The following is a 23,696-nucleotide window of genomic DNA, read 5'->3' on the forward strand; positions in this document are numbered from 1 at the left end:
GTTCCACAAAAGCATCTTGTCCATTTTGGGCGCTATATTTTTGAATGTTTCTTAAGATCTTAGAATGAGAGAAGATTTTGTATATAAATGGGAATCTAAATGGATATGGGAAAAGAAAGAATCTCCTATATTAAAACATTTGATTGATTTATGGAATAAGGTAAATGTTGATGATGAGACAAAGAAATCTTTATTAGCAAAGAAATCTTTAATTCAAAATAGACTTATTCCTTTTACAATGGATAATCAACTTTTATATAATTGGTTTCAAAAAGGGATTAGATATATAGGAGATTGTTTTGAAGGAGGAATATTAATGTCATTTGATCAATTAAAGAATAAATATAAAATATCAAACAATACTCTTTTTGTTACTTCCAACTAAGAGCTTATTTAAGAGAAAAATTAGGTCAAACAATGTTATTGCCGAAATCTAATGAAATAGAAACTAATTCAAAAAGGAAAGATTAAAACATTTATCTCTTGTATGTATAACTTGACTCAAAAACAGAGAATTAAACAAGGAGTCCATAAGTCAAGACAAAAATGGGAAAGTGACTTGAATATTAAAATTGAAGAAACAAATTGGTCAAGACTATGTCTTGATAGTATGACAAATACAATAAATGTCCAGTTAAGATTAGTGCAATATAATTTTTTACACCAATTATATATTACACCACAAAAAATAAACAAATTAAACCCAAATTTATCCGATCAGTGTTTCGGATGTAACCAAGAAATAGGTTCTTTTTTACATTCTACTTGGTCTTGTTCTAAAATTCAACCTTTTTGGACAAATTTAAGAGTTTTATTGGAACAAATTATTGGAACACAACTTACACATAATCCAATATTATTTTTACTAGGCGATATTGAAGGGATAAAACCGAAACCCAAATTGAATAAATATCAGAAAGAATTTATAAAAATTGCATTGGCAGTAGCCAAAAAGGCTATTGCAGTTACTTGGAAATCGGATACATACTTAAGTTTAGATCGTTGGAAGAAGGAAATTTATGGCTGTATTCCACTTGAAAAAATTACTTACAATTTAAGAGATAAATATGAAACATTTTTGAAAATTTGGCGCCCTTATTTACAAAAGACAGGATTAAATATATAGGTGCTCTGAAGATGAAATAATTGGTTATTTGGGGAAAGAAATAAATATATATACTAAAGTTATTACGAACTCCGTGGAGCATGTGGGGATCTTCCGATATCCAGGCGCTCTTTCTTTCTCTTTTTTCCCTTTCTTTCTTTTTTATATAGGGATGTTAGAGGGGAGGGGGGTAGGGTATATATATTTTTTTCATATATTTTCTTTTATTTCTGTAATTATTTGAAAACTCAATAAAAAAAAGTTTATTAAAAAAAAGATCTTAGAATGAGTATTAAGGATAATTGAGGTAATTTAGTTGCAGAGTCTGGGAAAAACTAAGGGGAGGATATTCATTAGGACCAGCTCAATTATGTGCTTTTAATAGAGAAATTGAAGAGATTGTTTCTCTTTTGAAACCTTAACCAAAGAACACACATTAAAATAAACTGGTAAAAGAATCATAAGTTTTTCTTTAACGTTATCAATGTATACTGTACAATCTTGAATGTGTTGGGACTGATCATCCACCATGATCTAGCTGCAGATGTTTATGTAGCTGGTACTCCAGAGCACAAGCTGCATTACAGCCTTCACAGCCCCTTCATCTGGGAAATATGCCCATCCTGAGGAGACAACACCCTCAATTGCTCACTGACGATGGCTTCTCGATTGAAGCCGAAACGTCTGCGAACATTTTGCTAAGCTCGCTGATCAACCAACATGTCCACTGATTGCTTGTGGTTATCCTGATACAAGTGCACTTATAGAAAGAAATGAGTGTAAATCAGCTGCAGGATGAAAGATACCGTAAATTCCGGTATATAAGCTGACCCCCCCCACCCCATTTTCAAGGTGAAAAACTGACTTTTTCATGTTAACTTTGTATAAGCTGACCCCTTTTTAGAGGTTTTTGATTTAACCAGAAAAGATCACAAGTTCTCACATGCTGGTACTCAGCTTTGTCAGATCCAGAACCTGGAAATTTTGTGAACCAGTACCTGCTAAGAAAATAGGCCTGCACATTGTAGAGCGTTATAGGCAAATTCTTAATAAATAAATCAGGGAGGGAAGTTTTGGATTAGGTTCCCAATGATAAAGAATCTTCTGAAATGTAACTCCTAAGAAACCATTTAGTGCCCATCGTAATCTCGTTAAAACATAACACGGGGTGGTGGGAACAGTACGTGTACTCAGTATTGAGTCTGCGACCGCCGTGTACAAAAGATTAAAACAAATGTGATATGCTGGCTTCAAGCTGAAGGTTGTTGATTTTGCTAAAGGAACGAATAACTCTGCAGCTGCTAAGAAGCTTAGTGTAAACAAGAAACAAATGAAAGAGTGGAGAAAGGCAGAGGAGATGCTGAGGGAAATGCCAAAGACAAAATGTGCAAACCACGGGAAAATATGCCAGTGGCCAGAACTGGAAGAAAATGTTTTAGAGTGGGTGAATCACCAGCGATCGTCCAGATACATTGTTACCAGAGAAATGATTCAAGTTTAAGGATTGAAATAGGCTGAAAAACACTGTGAGGTTAGCAAAAATTTCAAAGCTATGCGAAGTTGCTGCACCCGATTTATGAATAGAAATTATCTTGTGTTGAGACAAAAAAACAAAGATTGCTCAGAAAATTCCCGCGGGGTGTTATTGGTTACGTTCAAGAACGCTGCTGGATGGATGAAGCGGGTTGATTGGTGGGTTAAAGAGGTGTGGCGTCGATGTCCCGAAGGTTTCAGGAAGGAAAAGTCACTACTTGTCTGGGATATGTTCAAAGTGCACTTGTCATGTGAGACAAAAGCAGCATTGAATGCTGAAAATATGGACATTGCAGTCATCCCTGGTGGTTTGATGTCCATGCTGCAGCCACTAGATGTGAGTTTAAACAAATCATTCAAAGAATTCATGCGTCAACAGTGGAACAAATTTGCCTCTAAGACAGCCAGTAAGTACAACCTGTCTTCCGTGTGTTCGTTTTTCCAAAGTTGCCACCCTCTGTATAAGCCAACACCCTAATTTTAGGACCAAAATTTAGGGCCAAATTCTCAGCTTATAACCGGAATTTTATGTTAAGCAAAATTAAGAATCTCTGTTTGATATTATGAGGTTAATTTAAATGCAATTTTTGTGTTTTTAGTCTTTTTGTTGTTACAATGTGGTTATTTTAATCCTGTAATACTTTCAACTTGTTAAATAGGAGCTAATTACATTTTGAATCCAGTTTTTAAAGCCATTCTGTCAGTTCAGTTGGTTATCTTTACCAAGAGAACTGTGATGCACCGTGCAAGACCTCCCAGCAAAAACCTATATTCTGGGTCTTGCTGGAAGAAATAATTTAAAAATTACCCTATTATTTGGAAAGTTTAATGTAGCAGAGTTTGCAATATTTTTTAAAAAATGAAAAGAAGGTACTTTGAAAGGAGGGAAATTGTAGGACTAAAAATAGATGGAAGGCAAAAGTGACAGACTGAAACTTTTCATTTGAAAATTGATTTAACCCCAGGATCTTCAGTATGTTAAGCTTGTTTATCTCAGAGTGCAGATCATTCTCTCATTATTTAAGATTTTTTACTGGAGCAAAAACCTGCAGGCCTGAGTGTTTTTCACTAATATATAATAATTTTTGGACCCTAACTTATTTTACTTCCCCAAATATTTTGGTTTAGGTATCCATGCAAATTGAGTGGAAAATTATTAGCAAGGCAAACACCACAGGTCATCTCTTTTCATATCCTGGATGAGACTGGCATCTCGCCAATAGTGTGTGCTTAGAACAAACGGCAAGCAAGTTAAATTTCAGGATGGACTAGTCATGTGTAACTTTATGTATCATGTGTACCTAGATCTTGTGTGCTTAGGCCATTATAATGTATGGAATATTTGTAGTTTGAGGCAGTCTGCACACCCATAATTATCAGAATCTTCCAATCTAAGCTGGACCAGTATTGAAATCAACTTATTTAGTACGTTATCAGTTCAGTAGTCATATTAACCTCATAGGTTTCCAGTAAGCACTTCCTTTTCTTAAAAGGGAGTTCATGTATGCTTTAAATGCATGATTTTAATTGTTATGTCCTTACGAGGTGATCACTGCTTAAATGTATTAATAGGAATATCTGGAACGGACTCAAATAGTATTGAACTCGACAGAGACTACCCTGCAGCAGTTGACTGCTCTGGTTGATTGTCGCAGTCTTCATATGGTGAGTGTATAAGGTTGTGATTTTGCAAAGAGCAATAAAAGACTAACGCTGTTATTAATCCATTCTCTTCCACTTCCCTGACCGGTGTTTCCTGCCAGCTGAAAATATTATAAGGCAAACTTGATAAAATGGGAAGCTTTATAATTTAATTAGTATTTTAGAAGATGCCATTTTTTTGTTATTCCCACTTCAATTCCTCACTGTTTCTTGGTGATGCATTCTGTGGAAGTTTACATGTTCCATAGTTGTTTGTGTATGAATCTTGCTGAGCTCAGTGCCTGAAGTACTGCAGGCGATCTTGATGGTCCTGTCCTCTCTCAGCACCTAAGTTGATACTTCACAAATTGGAACTTTATTTATTTTGCGCAAGGTAGGCCCTTCCAACCCTTCGAGCTACGCTGCCCCAGCAACTCCTGTCAAATGCGATTAACCGTAGCTAATCACAGGACAATTTACAATCAACGATTAACCTATTTGGTACATCTTTGGACTGTGAGAGGAAACCAGAGGACCAAAAAAAACCCCTGCACATTCTGCAGGGAAGATATCCAGAGACTCTAGAATGGCACCAGAATTGAACTCCGAACTCTGGAATGCCCTGAGCTGTAATAGCGTCTCACTAACTGCTACGCAACCATGTTGTCCGTGACTCTGGCTTACGGTTTTCCATCTGTATTTCTGGACAATATTTCTTCCTTCTTTACTGCAGGATTATGTGCAGGCTCTGACGGGACTCTGCTACGATGGCGTGGAAGGTCTAATTTATTTGGTTTTATTCTCCTTTGTAACTGCACTGATGTTGAGTTCAATTGTCTGCAGTGTTCCACATACGTGGAAGCAGAGTAAGAGGTATGGTATTAACATTATTATCTCTTTGAATTTTTGCAAACATTTTTTCAACCTTGGTGTGGGGGCAGGGTCAAATATTTAATATTAATATTGTTTCCAGTGGAGTACAGAACTACTTACATCTGGGATTACTTTAATTGTGTTAATAAATTTAAAAAGCACAATTGAAATAAAACTGGCCATTCAATGAGCAGGAATTAAAATTTCAAAAAATTGTATAATTAACGTAGAAGCAATAAAAGGTCAAAGTAAAGAGCTGTATTCAGGCAGCTGCTGAGTTTTGCTAATGACTATTACCATCTGCCTTTAACAATACCTTTTGGGTTTGAACTGAATTTAAATGATAAAACTGCATGGCTCTGTTGCCTCATATATTTTACTTACTACACAATTGAGATCATCTGATCTTAAAATAACTTGTATCAAGTCACATTCACCCATCAAATTTGTGTCTAATTAACTCCTGCTTAATCAGTGGTTTGAAATCCCACAGTGGTTTGGTTTCTCCGTATCTAATTTCCCAGTGCCAATGTCCCAAGGTCACTTCTGACTTGTCACTTAATTGGACAAACCATGTAAATATCTTAAAGATTACAAACAAATCAGGAAGTGATTTTCTTCATCACTTTGCAAAGCTTTTCTATCAATTAGCAAGGAGCCAGCATCAAATATGCTGATGTTGTGAGGCACTTACTTCTTTGGTCCTCTGAGATGGTAGAGTTGGAGTAGTAATTTGAAAACTTTGATGGGACTGTGGTGGTGCCATTGTAATGGATGAAAAGAATGTTTAAAGTGGTGGAGTAGGGAGCCATCATGCAGGTAGCTTTGAGCTGGGTATCTATTCACTCCACCCACTAAAGAAGGTGTATTGAGTCACATCCCTGACTCCTTTTGATAGAAAAGCTTCGTGAAGTGAGGGAGAACACCACTTCCTGTAGAATCCACTAGTTATGATTTGTTTGTCATTTTTATGATGTTTACATGGATGGTCCAATTTAGTGACAAGTCAGTGGTGACCTTGGGATATTGGTGCTGGGTGATTCACCAGTTTTGGTATTTTTGAATTTGAAATAGTCATGCTCCAAGTTGAAGATAGCCTTTTCTGATGGCTCATGAATGCCCAATTGGAATTGTTCTAGGACCATAAGACATCTGACCCATCAAGTCTGCTTTGTCATTTAGTCATGGCTGGTTTATTGTCCAGCTCAACCTCATTCTTCTGCCTTCTCAAAGCATTTAACACACTTACTAATCAAGGACTGATCAATCTATGCTTTAAATATGCCTTGTGACAGCACTGAATTCGATAGGTTCACCATTCTGACCAAAGAAGTTCCTTCTCATCTCTGTTCTTAAGCAATGTCCTCCTATTCTGAGGCTGTGCCCTCTAGTCTTAGACTCTCCTGCTATTGGGAACATCTTCTCCACGTCCATTCCATCTAGGCTTTTCAGAATGCATTAGGTTTCAATGAGACTCCCCCTCCCCTTTTTTTCCTGAACTCCAGCAAGTATAGGCCCAGAAGCATCAAACTAGTTTTTCCCTTTTATTTCTGGGATCATTCTCGTAAGCCTTCCCTGGTCCCTTTCCAGTTGCGGCATATCCTTTCTTAGATCCTTGGGTAATTAAAGAAGTGTTATTGAGTTCAGGTATTGGTTTTAATTTACAAAAAAGAGAAGGTTCAATTATTGTTATATTATGAGGAGGGGTGGGGGGTGGAAATTGTGGTTTTGTGAAAGGAAATTATATCTGAACAATTTATTGGTGTTCTTTGAAGAGAGAACATGGAAGTTTTGAGAGACAACCACTAGTTGATGTGCATTAGATTTCCAGAAGTTACTGGATGCTGCTCAGATAAGATGCTGCTTAGAAGGTTATTGTGGAAAATAAATGCTCATGGCATGGAAGATTGGCCAACAGGAAACAAGGTAGCCAAAAATGGGTCTTGCTCTGGTTGTTGAAGGATAAAGAATGGTGCTCTAGAGGAATCTGAGAGATAGGTACTTTATTGATTCCAAAGGAAATTAGTGTTACAGTAGCATTACAATTGCACAGATATGCAAGTATGCAAATGTTGGAAGAGAAGTAAGAAAGAATAAAAAAAATAAGTTACCTCAGACAGTCTAACAGGAGGGGTGTCATCACTCAGGTTGACTCATAAGCATAACAGCTGAGATTAAGAATGACTTCACAGCACCCTTTGGAGCAGCACAGTTGTGTTAATCTATTGTATAAGTGCTCCTCTGGTCAGCCAAGGTCCATGCAGAGGGTGAGAAACATTGTCCAGAATTGTCAGAATTTTCTGTAGGGTCCTTTGTTCTATCACAGCCTCTGGTATGTCCAGTTTGACCCCTATAAACAGAACCAGCCTTTCTAATCAGTTTATTGAGCTTGTGGGCATCACTCGTGTTGATGCCATTCTATGGGGCTTTAACTTTTATACAATTTTATATAACTAAGTTGTTTGGAGGCACACAAGTTGCACTTGCTGCTGGTGCAAAAATGGATCACGAGAGTACAAAAGCCTATAGATAGATCAAATTTGTGTTGTAAGATCTGGCAAATAGAGTATAAAATTGCTAATTTACAACTGATCATTTTGGCAATAGAAAATAAAAAGAAATTTTATTTGAATGATGAGAGATTGTAGCACTCTGAAATACAGAGGGATTAGTGAACAATTCACAAAAGGTTAGTGAGGTATAGCAAGTAATTAGGAAAGCTGACAGCTATCTTGTTTATTGTAATGGAAACTAATTACAGAAATGGGGTGGTTATGTTTCAGTTTTAGTCGGTAATGATATGAACAGTGAAGTATTATACACAATTGGTTCCTACTTGCAGAAAGATGTTGATGAATTGGAAGCACTTCAGAGAAGTACTAGTAGACTAATGCTTGGAATGGGCAGATTGCATTATGAAGAAATGGACCTGGACCCACTGCAATTTGCCTATTGCTACAATTGGTCGATAGCGGATGAGATCTCATTGGCTCTTCATGTGGCCTTGGACAATACTATTACTTAACATCAGGCTTCTGTTTGTTGACTACAGCTCAGCATTTAATACAATCATTCCTACAGTTCTGATCAAAAAGCTCCAAAACCTGGGCTACTGTACCTCCCTCAGCGACTGGATCCTCGACTTCCTCACTGGAAGACCACACACTGTGCGGATCAGAAGCAATATCTCATCTCACTGATAATCAACACCGGCACTCCTCAAGGATGTGTGTTTAGCCCACTGTTCTATTGTGGCTAGGCACAGCTCAAATGCCATCTATAAATTTGCGAATGACACAACTATTGTTGGCATAATTTCAGATGGTGAAGAGAAGGTGTACAGGAGTGAGATAAATCAGCTAGTTGAGTGGTATTGCAGCAACACCACTCCATGTCTGTAAGACAAAAGAATTGATTGTGGACTTCAGAAAGGATAAGATGAAGGAACACACCAATCCTCAGTGAGGGATCAGAAGTGGGTGAGCAGTTTCAAGTTCCTGGGTGTCAACATCTCTGAGGATCTACCTTGGGCTCAATGTATTAATGCAGTTACAAAGAAGAAAGGGCAATGGCTATATTTCATTAAGAGCTTGAGGAGATTTAGGATGTCAGCAAAGACAGTTGCAGATTGCTACAGATGTACTGTGATGCATTCTAACTGGTTGCATCACTGTCTGGTATTGGGGTGGGGGGCACTGTACAGGATCCAAATAAGCTGGAGAAAGTTGTAAACTCTGTCAGCTCCATCATGGGGACTGGTCTCCGTAGTATCCAGGACATCTTCAAGGAGCGATGCCTCAAGAAGGTGACATCCATCATTAAGAACCCCCATCATTTAGGGCATGCATTATCTTATCAGTGCTGCCATCAGGGAAGAGGTGCAGGAACTTGAAGGCACACACTGAACAATTCAGGAAGAGCTTTCCCCCCCCCGCCATCAGAATTCTGAATGGACTTTGAACCCATGAATACCATCTTACTACTTTTTTTCTCTTTTTGCACTACTTGTTTAGCATATATACACACTGTAATTCATTATGAATTTCAATGTACTGCTGCCGCATAATGTGTAAGTGATATGAAATCTGATTTTGAAATGATTAGGCACAACAGGCTTCGATCTGCGCTGAAGTTCAAGTGAAAAGGGACACGATTGACAATTGCAAGAAGTATGCTGATAGGATAATGTGAAGATGTTTTGTCTTTGTAGGAAAATTTAGAACTTAGTATTTAGAAATGAGAATTAAGACAGATGAGGATTTGTTTCTGATGATCATTAGTCTTTGAAAGTTTCTACCTCAGAAATGGAAGCAGAAATCTTGAATATGCTTTAAGGCAGATAGAAGACATTCAGATCAATCATACTCGTGCTGTATGGTGGAGCTAGCTTGAGGGGACAAGTGACCTATTGCTGTTTGTGTATGTGTATATATTTTTTCATACAAGATCATAGCATTTCTTCTCAGTGCAAAGTCAGTATTTCATCAATTCAAGAACTGTGGTCACCTTACCAGTACCAAGGGTACGCCTATCTGCAGAAAGTAAACTGATTGGAAAATTGGTAACAACATCAGGTTGACATAAGTGTCTGGCCTTTTTGGGTCAATTATAATGCAACAAAGTCACTTGGTGATGTTGTATTTCATCTCCTAAAAGCACTTTGTGTATTTATTAAACTTCCATCTTCTAAATGGTGGATAATTTGGAATGCTTATCTACTGAAAAGGAGAGTGACAGTTTTGTTTGTTTAGGGCAGGGATTCCCAACCTGGGGTCCCCAGACCCCTGTTTAATGGTATAGGATATAAGTCTATTGCATAAAAAAAGGTTGGGAACACCTGGCTTAGAGTAATGGAAATTTGCACAAGACTATTTAGCAGAGTTTCAAGACATGATAATCCCAAATTTAAAAAAAATATGAAAACAGTATGTTTGGTCAGCAAGATTCTATACAAGTACACCAGCACAAAAACATTAATTTTTTTGGAGTGCATAGATAAATCAATTACTGCAATAACATGAAAACTGTATTCCCAAAGTAGTAGCAGAGTTATTGTGCCCTCTATTGGTAAATGCTTTCTTAGTTGCCATTGCAATCTCTGTAATCAGTTTGGTTCCCTTGAGACTGAACTTTACCCAGCATATTTTGTGGTAATTAACCAATTTACCTGTTATAGAAAATGCTGCATTAATTTCAGAGTTGGTGAGTGTAAGACCATATTATGAAATGTTTATAATATTTCATTCCATATGTCTTCTCCACAGAATTTTGGGAGGTCTCTGAAAGCTATGAGAACTTCCATAAAACACTTCTCATCTGTGTTTGTGAACCAGATTCTGAGCTCTGAAAATATGGACACTTCAATCTGAATTGAAAGCACAAAATGCTACAAACTTTGCAGATCACATTGAAAACAAACCAAATATTTGTGTGTTGCTGTCTTGAATATAATTACTGATTAAGTTAACACAGCTGTCTGATGTAGAGAATTTCAAGTCGTGCAACACTTCAAGAAAAGAAGTTCTAGTTTTAATGAACACTGCATTGCCATGGAAATTACCTGACATATACACTCTTTAGCCATTTGCATTTCTAAAGCACCTTGAATGTAGGTGTTTTACAAGACAGTTACCAAAAGAAGTGTGATGTGCAAGGATTTTGTGGAATGGATGTCCACCTCTTGATCACAGCATCTTAATGGAGGAAAAAAAGTATAGGGGGGTATTGGAAGAGAATTTCAGGTCTTTAGTTGAATGATAAGCATCACAGATGTCAAAGTATTCATAATTATAAAGGTCCAAATGTTTTGCTGCCTTATGAAGTTGATTAGATTATAGAGGTTGGGAAATGGTGGAGGGTTTTTAAAACAAGAACTAGAATTTTCAAGTCAGTGTTACTAAACTGGAGAAGTGATGAATGTAGGGTTATAAGCTAAAATCCAGGCATTAAGAGGCTTAAATTGTTTTAAGTTTATAAGGAGTAGTAAAGAGTAAATGATCAGAGGTGTGTTGAATTGTCAAATTTAAAGGAAATAAAGACAAGTTTGTGAGCTTTAGATGTGGTTTTATAAACTTGATGGTGTAGATGATACTGAAGTGTTGGAATTAAATGATCAGGAGTTTCCAGAGATGATATTGGGATTGCAGCTAGCCTTGTTCAGTTTCAGAGTTGGGATAAAGCAGTAGCTTGGAGATGGGATTTGTAGATGGAATCAAATACACCAGCTGTTATATTCCCATTACTTTATTGAAAGGCACCTTCCACTTATTTAGTTTTTAATATCAGGCAAACAGTTTAGATGGGCTGAAAGAGGTGGTGCTGAGGTTGTAGAACTATTTATTTGGTTGTTCTACATCTGATTATCATTGACAAATTATGCTATGTCGCAGAATCACACAGGAGGTAGCAACATGACCCATCTATCTGTGCCAGCTCTTTCCATTGTACATTTTCTTTTCATACAGGTGTTATTCCTGTTTCCATTTTAAAGTTATTACCAAATCTGATTAGAGCACTTTTTTAAAATAAATTTGTGTGTGATTTTTTAAAAAAATCCTCATATCAGTAATGCTTTGACATGTAGTATTCATTTTCTTTCGTTAACAAACTTCATGCCGCTTGGAAAATAATCTCTTCTTCTACCTTCATTAAATTTCGCCTCAACCATCTCTGCTCTGAGATTGATATTTGAGGTTCTCTGTGAAATAAGTTTTTATGCTTAACAATTTATTGTTAAATTCCATCAGTACCTTCAGTGAGGCTTTGATATCCAGAATTAATTGCATTTCTCCAACTGAAGCTTAACTAGTGCCTTAAATCGGTTTAATGTGAATGATCTCGTCCCCTGCCATAACAATTCTGTGATTGCTAAAACAATTTCCTTCAAACTGCTGGAGAGTGTAGGGGAATAACTTGAATCAAAAATGGTAAAATATGAATGAAATTTGTAATTTAGATACCTGGACTACTAATTCAGAGACATGTTTACATCACTCCACAGTGGCTGTGGAATTTAATTTAATCAATAATGTTGTCACTCCCGAGTAGATCAGTCTTAACCTTAATAGACTGGGAAAACTGCAGAGAAGACCCAAGTGATTCAGTAATCTCTTTTAGGGAAGGAACTTTGTCATCCTTAATTGGTCTGACATAGATTTGTCAACAGACTTGTGGAGTGTGTTTGAATATTAACTACTCTCTGAGATCCAACGTGGTTATTTTAAAATTTTGTCTTTAAAAAAAGGATAAAACTAGTCAGATTACCCATCATGAAACACATTCTGGCATTGAAACATCATTCTAAACCAGGTTGACTTTCCTCACCAGCTTCTAGAGACTCTAAATGGAGAGATCTACTTCAAATACAGTAAAGCCACAGTCTAACATGCTCACAGAATCGCACCTTACAGATGATGTACAGGAGCGTTGGGATCACCACTGTTCTGTATACTAACATTTTGGTGTCCGTTTGGATGCCACGATCATGAAAGACTTTTGTTTGGAGATATCCAAAAGCTGTTCCAGCGCATTTAAGACGATGTTGGCTCTCGTCATTAAGGTCGACATTGGAGGAGGGGTGACTTCCAAGATACGGAAGGTGGTCCACATTTTCCAGGGTTGTTTCAACAAGTTGAATTGTTGGTTCTATCCGACAACATACCAACGACATCTGAAGGCACTTGAAAAGTTCCATCAACGCTGTCTTTGAAACATATTAAGTATCAGCTGGGAAGATAGAAGAAGCAAAGTCAGCGTGCTATATGAAGCAAAAACAACGGGCATTGAAGCCTACGTCATCAAGAATCAACTAAGGTGGAGCGGTCATGTTGTGCGGATGAAAGACGAACGTCTGCTGAAACAAATCTACTCCCAGCTTAAAGAACGCAAACGTAAAAGAGGCGGACAACAGAAGAGATTCAAAGACGTCTTAAAAGCCAATGTGAAGAAATGTAACATCAACGTCAACATTTGGGAAACCAATGCCAAGGACAGGAAACTCAGACAAATCATCATCCGAGAAGGAACAGCAACTTTTGAAGCCAACAGATGAGCAGAATTAGAAGAGAAGAGAAGAAAATGGAAAGAGAGACAGCAACAACCAAAGCCCGATCTGCCATCTGGAACTACCTGTCCTGAATGTAGAAGAACTTTCAAAGCCAAGATTGGACTTGTAAGCCACTTGAGTGCCCTTAAATAGATCAGCAGAATGAAGACCATCATCCTCCACCTGGAGGGACAGCCACAATGACAACAGACAATGGCCCATATTCCCTCCATTATGTTGTGGTACAAGCGTCGCAAGCAATAATGTGGATTACTATAACAAGTGGTCTGTTTGATCTGTGGATGAATTTGAGGCAGCTAAAGCCACAGTCTGGTTCATGGATGTGTTATGTAGCTGGTGGTAATGGCTGATAATGCTAAATCTACAGAGGGTATCTGGTACAAAGATCTAATATTTGATGTTGTGGTGTTTGCTGAGCTTGGCAGTGAGCTTGCAGACGTTTTATTACCGGTCAAGGTGACATCCTCAGTGTGCAGTTGGTGTTTCTCTCTGGGAGTGCTGGTGTTTATATAGGCCCCTGTTCACTTGCCTTGGCCCTGATTGGCTACCCCTTCAGTTGACCTTTTGAGTTTTATTGGCTCACGTTTTTTTGGCTCCAATACACAATACACAATCTGTACAGAGCTCTTTGGAAAACTGCATAAATACTGTTGAAGGATGAATGTGGGTTTACCAAACAATCAGCATTGAACTCAAAACAATATTTAAAAACAAGATCCAAACATTATATCAGTCACATTTAACACCTTAGCACTTGATCCAAAATGAATATGCTAACTCTACAAAAATGTGTGTTTAAAAATAAATAAAATGTCAGGTCAGTTTAAATAAGGCTGGCTGGCTTGATTCTGATGTTCTTTGTTCTCCCCTATTCTTGAAGGGGTCACGTTGACGACGATGGAGATGATGATATTGTGAATCCTCAAGGGAGTCGGCAGCAGCATGACAATCTGTACAGAGTTCACATGCCTAGTCTCTACAGCTGTGGGAGCAGTTTTGGTAGCGAGACCAGTATCCCTGCTGCAGCACATACTGTGAGCAATGCCCCAGTCACAGAATACATGTAAGCAACTACTCTTTCCTTTTGAGTTCCTGCTTTTTGAATGCCTGATTGAAATTAAACAATTTTTCCTTGAGAGTTCAAGTCCAGAAGAGTTCTAAAACTTTTAAGTTAGATTATTTTATGTATGAATCTGATATAATCAATTATGCAGATTTTTTTTTGAATGGTCAGCCTATGGAGGGAACTTTGTTTAGCTGTCTGAGCAGAATTTGTTTCTATTGCCATTTATCTGTTAGTTTTATCCAATATAGCTTCCCAACAGGGGTGTTATTCCAATTTTTCTCATCATAATCTTTTTGTAGTATGAGCCACTTTTGGGTGTGTGGAGAGGGGGCATTAAACATAAAATAACAGGCAGTTTCTCTTGATAATTCTGGAGCATGCACTCAGTGGCCACTTTGTTCAGTATACCCGTTCGTTAATACAAATATCAAATCAGCTCATCATGTGGCAGCAATTCAATGCATAAAAGCAAGCAGACTCAGTCAAGAGTTTCAGTTGTTGTTCAGACCAGCCATCAAAGTGGGGAAGAAATGTGATAAAGGTAACTTTGACTGTGGAATATCTGTTGGTACTGGACAGGGTGATTTCAGTATGTATTGAGAAACTGCTGATCTGGGGTTTTCACACACAATAGTCACTGGAGTTTACAGAGACTGATGTGAATAAACAAAACTATGCAGTGAGTGGCAGTTCTGTAGGCAAAGACATCTTGTTAATGAAAGAGGTCAGAGGAGAATGGTCAGACTGGTTCAAACTGACAGGAAGGTGACAGTCAGTTAAATAACCAAGCGATACGACAATAGTGTGTAGAACAGCATCTATGAATGCACAACATGTCGAAACCTGAAGTGGATCAGCTACAGTAGCAGAAGACTGCACCGGGTTCCACAATTTAATAAAGTGGCTTCCGAGTGTAAATTGTAGCTGTCATGGGCTCCTGAGTTTTTAATCACTGTGGTTACGATTAATTTATTTACAACGAATGCCTCATGATTTGAATTCTCAATATGAATTTTTGAGATTTTTTGCTAATCATCTACATTGCAAATTTGGAGCATATTGATGAAAATCTCCTTTACAGAATAATTATGGGAAAAAAAACTGAAATTTAATCAGTAGTGGGGTCCACTATCAACAGTTGATGAATAAAGCTCATTCTGCTTGAGAATCTCAAGTTAAACTATATAGTTCTTGTTTCTCAACTTTTGAAGTATCTTTAGTTTTGAAAGCTGAGAGGAAAGCTTTTATACTTGTGTTGTTTCTGTCATGAGACTGATTTCAAATTGGGCCCCATTGCTGATAAAATTTCATACTTTTTCATAATGAATCTGTAAAGGTGATTTATTTTTGTGTCACAACTCTCCAAGTTAGCAAGGTAGATAATTAGCAAAAAGTCCATTTTTAGACATGTTTAGCATCTCGTTGTATGCAGAGAGAAAGTGCAATGTTCGCAACTCATGTTTTTTAAACCTGACTTTCCATTGTTCTATTTTCTATAGAAGTGCAAATAAGTAAAGATGTTGGGTATTAAAAACCTCAAATTCTCCCCAAGATCAGTCTTTTTAGGACAATGCGCCTTTGCTTATTTAGCAAAACAAAATGTAACTTTTTCTTTCTCCTCTCTGTAATTAAGCAGGAGCCAGAACACAACTTACCAGAACCCTCGCTGTGAGAATACACCTCTGATTGGCAGAGAATCGCCGCCTCCTTCTGTAAGTTATTTATTTAGTTTTTGGTGTTTTTCCGTACTAAAATTTGCTTTAACTCCAATGTAGAACTATTTAAATAAATTTAGTCAAATAACAATATAATTTGAAGATACCATAATTAATTTTTGGTTGTCTAATATACTTGTTTTGAAAATTTATTGCATTTTATATTGATTCTTCAAGAGTGTAGGTAATAGAATTGGTAGTTCTCCCTCATGTAGGCTTCTCAGACTGTACAGATGTTCTATATCAGATCAATATCAGATACCTCATAGTTTAAACACAGTAGGATTGACCACACTATGTCCTTGCTATAACATTGTCTGGTATGCTGCAATTTCTCATAATACATATTCCATATGGTTCCCTTTCTATAGCGGAACCATATAAATGGCAGTCTACACTCATCTTTATAGTGAGCTTTTTGTGTGACTTCAGAGAAAGCCTTATAGAGAGGGTCTAGTGTATGCTGGTAAGTGGTGTTAATCTTGCTCAGTATAATGCAGATTATTTTCTATATGAGTTGTATATTACTAGTATTCATGTAGGTTCAACTGAATTCTTTAAGTACATGGTAGTATTTTGCACTGGTTAAATTACTCATATCTAAATATCCAGAATAAATTAGCTGCAATCTTTCTGATCAAACTTTAATAGGATTTAACTATTCTTAATATACATATTGTAGTGGAATATTATTGTCCCAGATATTTTAATGGTGCAGAATAAAGGTCCTAAAGGATTGAAATATCTAAAATAATGCCCAGATAATGGAAATATATGTCTTTTTAATCCACCTCCTTCCTAAAAACAGACTTGTGCTGTAAGTGAAAGCTAATTTCAATGTATTTATTAACAAGATGCTGTAAAAAGACTGTTGTATTTTATAACAGGTCAGCTAACAATGTAGGAATTAAAATTATCTAGCACCTTTAGAAGTAAGAAATATTTTTATCTTGTGTCACCAACAAAAAGTTCTGATGTGGCGTTGGAATACTTTATTACAGACCTCCATGTGTTTTGTCGTTAACCGCGTTTCTTCTTGTCCTTTGTCTGAGTCTTGTCTCTGTTGCTTTCATCATTTCCTCTTTCTAATTTCTATGCTTTATTTTTTCAGCTTTGAAGGCCAATATTTATTTTGTACTCATTCTGTTTAGAGTCTTGATCAGGTTTTGGTTAATGCAAATTACCCAAAGAACCTGAGTGGACTTTAGAGTATTTTCTATTTAATAGAACTGATTTGAAAACCAAAGATGCAACTATAACTGATTAACAATCTGATAATGAATATTTTGCGCATAGTGAGCATAATATAAATTAATTTTATATTTGGTTTGAGTGGATGCATAGAGAGGTATTGGTTATAAATTTACATACAGAAACTTCAAAAAGAATTAGATGTAATCCTTGAAATTGCTAATGCAAAGACCTATTATCACGGTATGGAGTATAAAAAAAAGTACTTGCAATAGAAATGTTCTTCATGCACCTAAGGAAGAAAATCATTACTTGTATTGTGAAGCAGCATTTGGGCACCTACTGAGTTACAGTGCCCCACAAGTATTTTCATATTTTACTATTTTCTAAATTTAATATGTATTGAAGTAGGATTTTTTTCAACTAATCTATAAAATATTGTGCACTTTGTCAAATGAAAATTAAAATTCTAAAACCACTTAACAATTTACTAAAAATTAAAAACCAGAATTGGAATACTAAAAAAAGTATTCATCCCCTTTGTACTTACTACGCTAACTTTCCTCAGGTGTATTACCTTACAAACTCACCCAATTTGTTGTAGAAAATGGAGGATTACCTGTTTTCAATCAATTCACACGAATAAATACCCCACTTTCTCTGCAAGGTTCAACAGTATGGTAAATTTAGAACGGACCAAAACCAAAATAAAGACGAAAGAGCATCAAGACAAGTCAAGGAAATAATAATAGGGAAGCACAAATTTGGGGAAGGGTACAAGACCATCTCGAAGGCACTGAATGTATCTTGGAGCACTGTGCAGCCCATTATGAACAATTAGAGAAATATGAAACCACAGCTACATTGCCTATCTCAGGCCAATCCTCTAAACTTCATCGTTTGAGAAGTATGGCACTTGTAAGAGAGGCTATTCACTCTCAAATGCAGTCACTCTCAAATGAGCTGCAGAGGTTAGTGGTTGCAACTGGAGATAAAGTTCATGGATCCCTACCCTCTTAAGGCCTTGCAGAAAAAGGGTGTTTATGGAAGAGTTGCAAAGAAGCAGCCCTGGCTAAAAATTTTTGAAAAAACATGCTTGCCTGTCGACTTTGCAAAGCGCCACTTTGAAGATACCGTCCATGTGTGGAAAAATGTCTTGTAGTCGGATGGGACTGAAGTTGAACTTTTTGGCCTTAGCACTGAGCAATATGTGTGATGTAAATCATTGGCCAAGTTTTGAAGTATGGTGGAGGTAGCATCATGGCATGGAGATGCTTTTCAGCTGCAGGGACTGGAAATCCGCTCAGGATTGATGGGAAGATGAATACTGCTAAATACAGAGTGATTCTGGATAAAAATCTACTAGCCTCTACCAGAATGCTTAAACTGGGGAGGAGGTGTCAGCAGGACAACGACCCAAAGCACACTGCAGAGCAATCATGGAGTGGCTCCAGATGAAGAAAATTGATGCACTTGAGTGGCCCAGATTCCTGATTTTAATCTCTTCAATCATCTCTGCAGAGACCTTAAGATTGCTGTCCATCGCCACTCCCCAAAAAAGTTGGCACAGATTGAGCAATTTTTCAAGGAGGAATGGGCAGATCTTGCTCCATAGGTTGTGCAAAGCTAATAAATGCTCCTGCCTGTAATAGTTGCGACAGGTGGTTTATCTAAGTACTCAGCAAAGGGGGATGAATACTTCTGAGCTGCTGACATTTCAATCTTTGTATTTTTAGTTTTTTATGCTTTATAATTTATCCTGTTTTTGAGCTCCACTGAGGGGAAAAAGGAGCATGTGATTCACAAATAAAAATTACATTAAATTGATCAGACATCTATATGAGCAAAGCGTTGAGGGTTGAATACTTTTGCAAGGCACTGTAAGAGATGGTAAAACTTAAAAACAAAATGTTTTCATAAATAGAAATAGTGACTATTTAGTTAGAACTATATATTAAAAGAAATCAGCAAAGAATTGTGAAGTTTTAGGTGAAGAAAGAGAATTTGTTTTGGGGGAAGGGGGAAAAGATTAAAATAAAGAGGCATTCTTAGAAGAATAAAGGAACAGCCAGTATGAGTAAAATTGAGATAGCAGTTTTCTGAGTGAATAATTCATATTGGCAAATCTATTTTGATTGGAAAATGCTAAAGTTTCCTTTTTAAGAAGGAATACCGGAACCATGTAATCATTTGTGGGGAAGATGCTGGATATTTTATAGGGTACAGAGATGAAGTATTTGGTCAAATAGGAATTTGTCAGCATCAATGTGGACAGTTGAGGTAATGTACATGCTGCATAGAATACTGACTGTTTGTGGATATATTAAATATGCATGGAATGGAGGTAACCTTGTACCATACATTGTTAATTACTGGGTATACAAGGCTTTGAAAAGTAAGGAGAAAGGGCAATTTATTTTATTGGTCAGATGTGATAAGTAATTGTCTAATGTGATTGATGGTGGGGTCTGCCAATTTTCCTAATACATAGTAATGATTTTGAAAGCATAGAATTGCATATCCTAAAGTTATTTCAAGTTTTACATTTTCTAGAAAGGACCAGGAAGTTAATTATATGAATTGGTTAATTAAACAGATCAGTTCAGAGAATTGAGATCATCTACCTAGAATCTGAAAGAGAAAAGGCAGAATGCATTCCACCAAGTACTCTGAGACTCCAGAAGTTAATGCACAGGCCTAATGAACAATCAAAATAGATGAATAATGGTTTGAATGGTGAAAGTATTGCAAGAATAGGTTAATTAAACTTGTACTTCCCTGACTTTAGACGGTACGTGGTTGATAGAAAGATGTAACAAAAAGTTCAGTTTAGGGATGAAAACATGCAGAATATACAAAGTATTCTACGGAGCCTCAAACTTGCATCTTGTTCTTAAATTCACTTGGTCACTTCTGACACCTCTCTCACTTTGGTCTCTGTCTCCATTTCTGGAGCCAAACCGTCTACCTATAAACTTAGCAACTCCCATGGCTATCTTGACTACACCTCTTCCCACTGTCTCCTGTAAAAATGCCACTCCTTTTTATTAGTTCCTTTGTCTCTGCCATATCCGCTCCTTTCCAGAACTTCAGAGATGTCCTACTTTTTTAAAGAACGGAGTTTCCCTTCCTCCACTTTTAATGCTGTCTTCACCTGCATCTCCATTTCTCAGACATAACACCCTCACCCCAACTTCCTGCCAGAGATTTCTTCTTGTCTTCACCTACCACCCCTTGAGCCTCTGCATTCAACACATCATTCTCTGCAACTTCACCATCTTCAATGAGATCCTACCACCAAACACATCTTCACTTCCCGCCTGCCCCCTCCCCTCCCCATTCTCTGCTTTCTGCACTGATTATTCCCTCTGTGATTTCCTTGTTCATTCATCTCCTCCCACCAATGTTCCCTCTTTTTGTAAAACAGCTATGCAGACCATCCATTGCTCTGAGTAGGAAATTTTTGCATGGCCTGAAAGTTGTGTGACACTTTATATTAACATTATAAAAGAAAATTTCATCTACATTGTAACAAAGGGTATGTGCATTGGAGCATTTCAGTTCTGACGTCACCATGCACTGGCGCAGCTTGAAGGGAACAGTGCTCCCCACTAATTTCCCTCCTGGCATTTATCCCTGCTGGCGAAATGAGGTGCTTATACCTGCCCATTCACCACCATTTTGGGCCCCAGATAGTCCTTCCAAATGAAGCAACACTTCACCTGCGAATCTTTTGGGGTCATCTACTGTATCTGGTGCTGCCAATGTGGCCTCCTCTACATTGGTGAAACCCAGTGTTAATTGGGGACCACTTTGTCGAGCACTTTCATTCCAATGGCAAAAAGCAGGATTCCCTATGGCCAACCATTTCAATTCCAATAGCCATTCCTGTTCCAACACGTTGGTTATGGCATCCTCTACTACTACGATGAGGCTACATTCAGTTTAGAGGAGCAACACTTCATAATCTGGGTCGCCTCCAACTTGATGAAATGACCGTAGATTTCTCTTAACTTCTGATAATGTGCCCTCTCCCCCTTCAGTTTCCCACTCTGGCTCCCATCAAATCTCTTCTCTTCTGCTCACCTACAGGACTTGTTACATTCCCAAGTGCCCCTCCTCCTCCCTTTTCTCCCTTGGTCAACTCTCCTCTCCTATTAGATTTCTTTTTCTCCAGCTCTTTACCTTTTCTACTTATCACCTCCCAGATTCTTGCTTCATCTATCACTTTCTAGCTTGTACTCCTCCCCCCCACCCCCCAATGAAGGGTCACAGCCATAACCGTTAACTGTTTATTCATTTCCATGGATGCTGCTTGACCTGCTGAGTTCCTCCAGCATTTTGTATGTGTTGCTTTGGATTTCCTGCACTTGCAGAATCTCTTTATAATAAAGAAATACTATCTTTGCACCTGCGGACTTTACAGCATGATGGCAATTTAGTCATATGTGTGAAATCAGGAAATTCTTAATACTCACACATTAATTAAAAAAAAGTTTTCTAAAGTTTTCGAAGACTGGTTGGTGGATGAGCTGAAATTTTCATGACTTGAAATTAACAATTTTGTTTCGCATGGCCATTAAAGGAGAAGGAGAAAGGTAGGTGAATCAAATTGACGTTTAAGGCGATCAAACAAAATGAGGCATTGTCACTCACTTTCTGTTCCTGTGGGTGAATTGTGAATCTACCCAGGTCTTGTTTATTAAGCACATAGAGCCCAGAATTCTTTAGAAGGTCAAGCCATTTTCTCTTCCAATATTTATCTGCAGCTTGGTCAAGTTGAATATCCTTTTTTCCCCCTGAAGTTGGCAATTTCAGTATTCAAGCTTTATTTTAGTGTTGCAATGATGTAAAATAAAATATGCATTAAAATGTTCATAAAAGTTAGTGTTTTATTATTTTTAATCCAGTTATTTTCCACTATACATTCTTGAAAAACAAAGTTGAACCAAGATTCCCTCAATCTATGTTATATGTATGCTTTCTGAATTTATTTTTTGTTGGTATTAAAAATATTACATGGGGCAAAAAGTCATTAACCCTTAATGATTTCTTTTGATGTTTTATTTCATTGCTGACCTATGCATAGATATATAATAAAACAAATAATAAACGGCGTTTCTCGGAATTGTTCCTCTGTTCCGTTATCCTGTTCTGGGAGTGCCCCTGGGTATTTTGTGGGATTGTTCTTCCCTTGCTTGCACTGGATTTCTCTTTTGAGGCTGCACTCTATTTCTCTCTCCTACAATGCCACAGCTGTATTTGGCTGCTCTGGACAGTGGCAGCCATCTGAGCTGGCAGCCAAAGAACTCCAACAGTGCAAGAACGAACTCTCACTGGTAAAGAAGGCAGCAAACCAGAACAGGTACTGAAATATGGTTTTGTATCCCATTCCCTACTGCTTTCAGTTCCTTAAGTATTCACCCTTGCTAAATAGCATTATTTTGGATGGGCGATCCTTTCCTCACTGTCTAATTCCCAAAGTTAGCACTCTGTAGACAGCACAGCATTTTGAATGGACACTGGAACATTTGATTGTTGCTCCATTCCATGCTGCTTGTGATTCTCTATAAAATGTATATTCTGCTAAATAACACAAAATAAACTTTATCCTAATTCCCAATTCCTTTCATCTCTCTTAAAAATGACACCTTGCTGAATAGCATGGATGCATTGGGCTGTGGTACTAGACACTACAAACTAGCAGGAATGTCACAACATCATATTGATCCGTTTTTGAATACCAATACGTAATTATATTTACTGTTTACGTTAATCATCATTAAAATTCTCATACAAATATTATCTTATTTGACTGCTTATGTATTTGTGCACTGGTTTCAGGTGTTACAATGCTTTAAATGTATCTGTTTGCCAGTATTGCCTGGGAACTATCTTAATTCCCTTTTTTAAACATTTATCTTGTAAGTAATTCTAAACTGTTTAATATAATTTTGTGAGAAACATGGATTTTTAATAAAATTAAGAGGGTATCATGTGCCTATTATTGATGTCAATTCTAATTTTCAAGCATGTCATAAATTTATCATTCTGATCATGTGACATCCCTGTTATATGCTTGCTGCAATTATTTGAATACCACAGGATTTGGGTGGCTACTGAAGCATATCCTGAACACTTTGAGCACTGCAATAGCCACCTTTTGCACCAAACATTATTTTACTTTTATTCTTTTTAGCTTGCTCAGAGAATGCAACAAAAATATTTCCCTGTTTTTCTGTGATTTTTGAAAATGTAATATTTAGATTTGCATAATATAATTTGTTTGTTATGTTTTTAAATTGATGTAAAGGGTTCTTTTCATTTCATTCTGACTTCCAAAAATAAATGCTGTGCTGCATATCTGTGTTTCAAATAGAAACTGAACATGCTTCTCGTCACCATCTGCCTTCTTTTCTAATAGGAAAGTATATTGGATTGGTGCAGTGTCTTAAATATTTCATTAGAAGCACATGGTGAAGTGGACATAATTTATGCATCCTCATG

The 23,696-nt window shown here is 37.2% G+C and overlaps 1 protein-coding gene across 4 annotated transcripts in view; it reads left to right on the plus strand.

The window, feature by feature from the left end:
- Positions 1–23,696, plus strand: part of LOC132399331 (protein tweety homolog 3-like) — a 187,519-nt gene that overhangs the window by 148,965 nt on the left and 14,858 nt on the right. The window contains exons 10-14 of one of the 4 annotated variants that reach the window (XM_059979583.1): positions 4,211–4,303; positions 5,013–5,152; positions 14,098–14,280; positions 15,917–15,995; positions 22,446–22,554. In XM_059979583.1, coding sequence (XP_059835566.1) covers positions 4,211–4,303; positions 5,013–5,152; positions 14,098–14,280; positions 15,917–15,995; positions 22,446–22,532 — 582 coding nt within the window. In that variant the 3' untranslated portion in view covers positions 22,533–22,554. The remainder of the gene's footprint in view (positions 1–4,210; positions 4,304–5,012; positions 5,153–14,097; positions 14,281–15,916; positions 15,996–22,445; positions 22,555–23,696) is intronic. The other 3 variants (XM_059979584.1, XM_059979585.1, XM_059979586.1) reach the window with 3 other exon arrangements.

Source organism: Hypanus sabinus, chromosome 9 (assembly GCF_030144855.1).
Source record: "Hypanus sabinus isolate sHypSab1 chromosome 9, sHypSab1.hap1, whole genome shotgun sequence".
Lineage (NCBI taxonomy): Eukaryota > Metazoa > Chordata > Chondrichthyes > Myliobatiformes > Dasyatidae > Hypanus > Hypanus sabinus.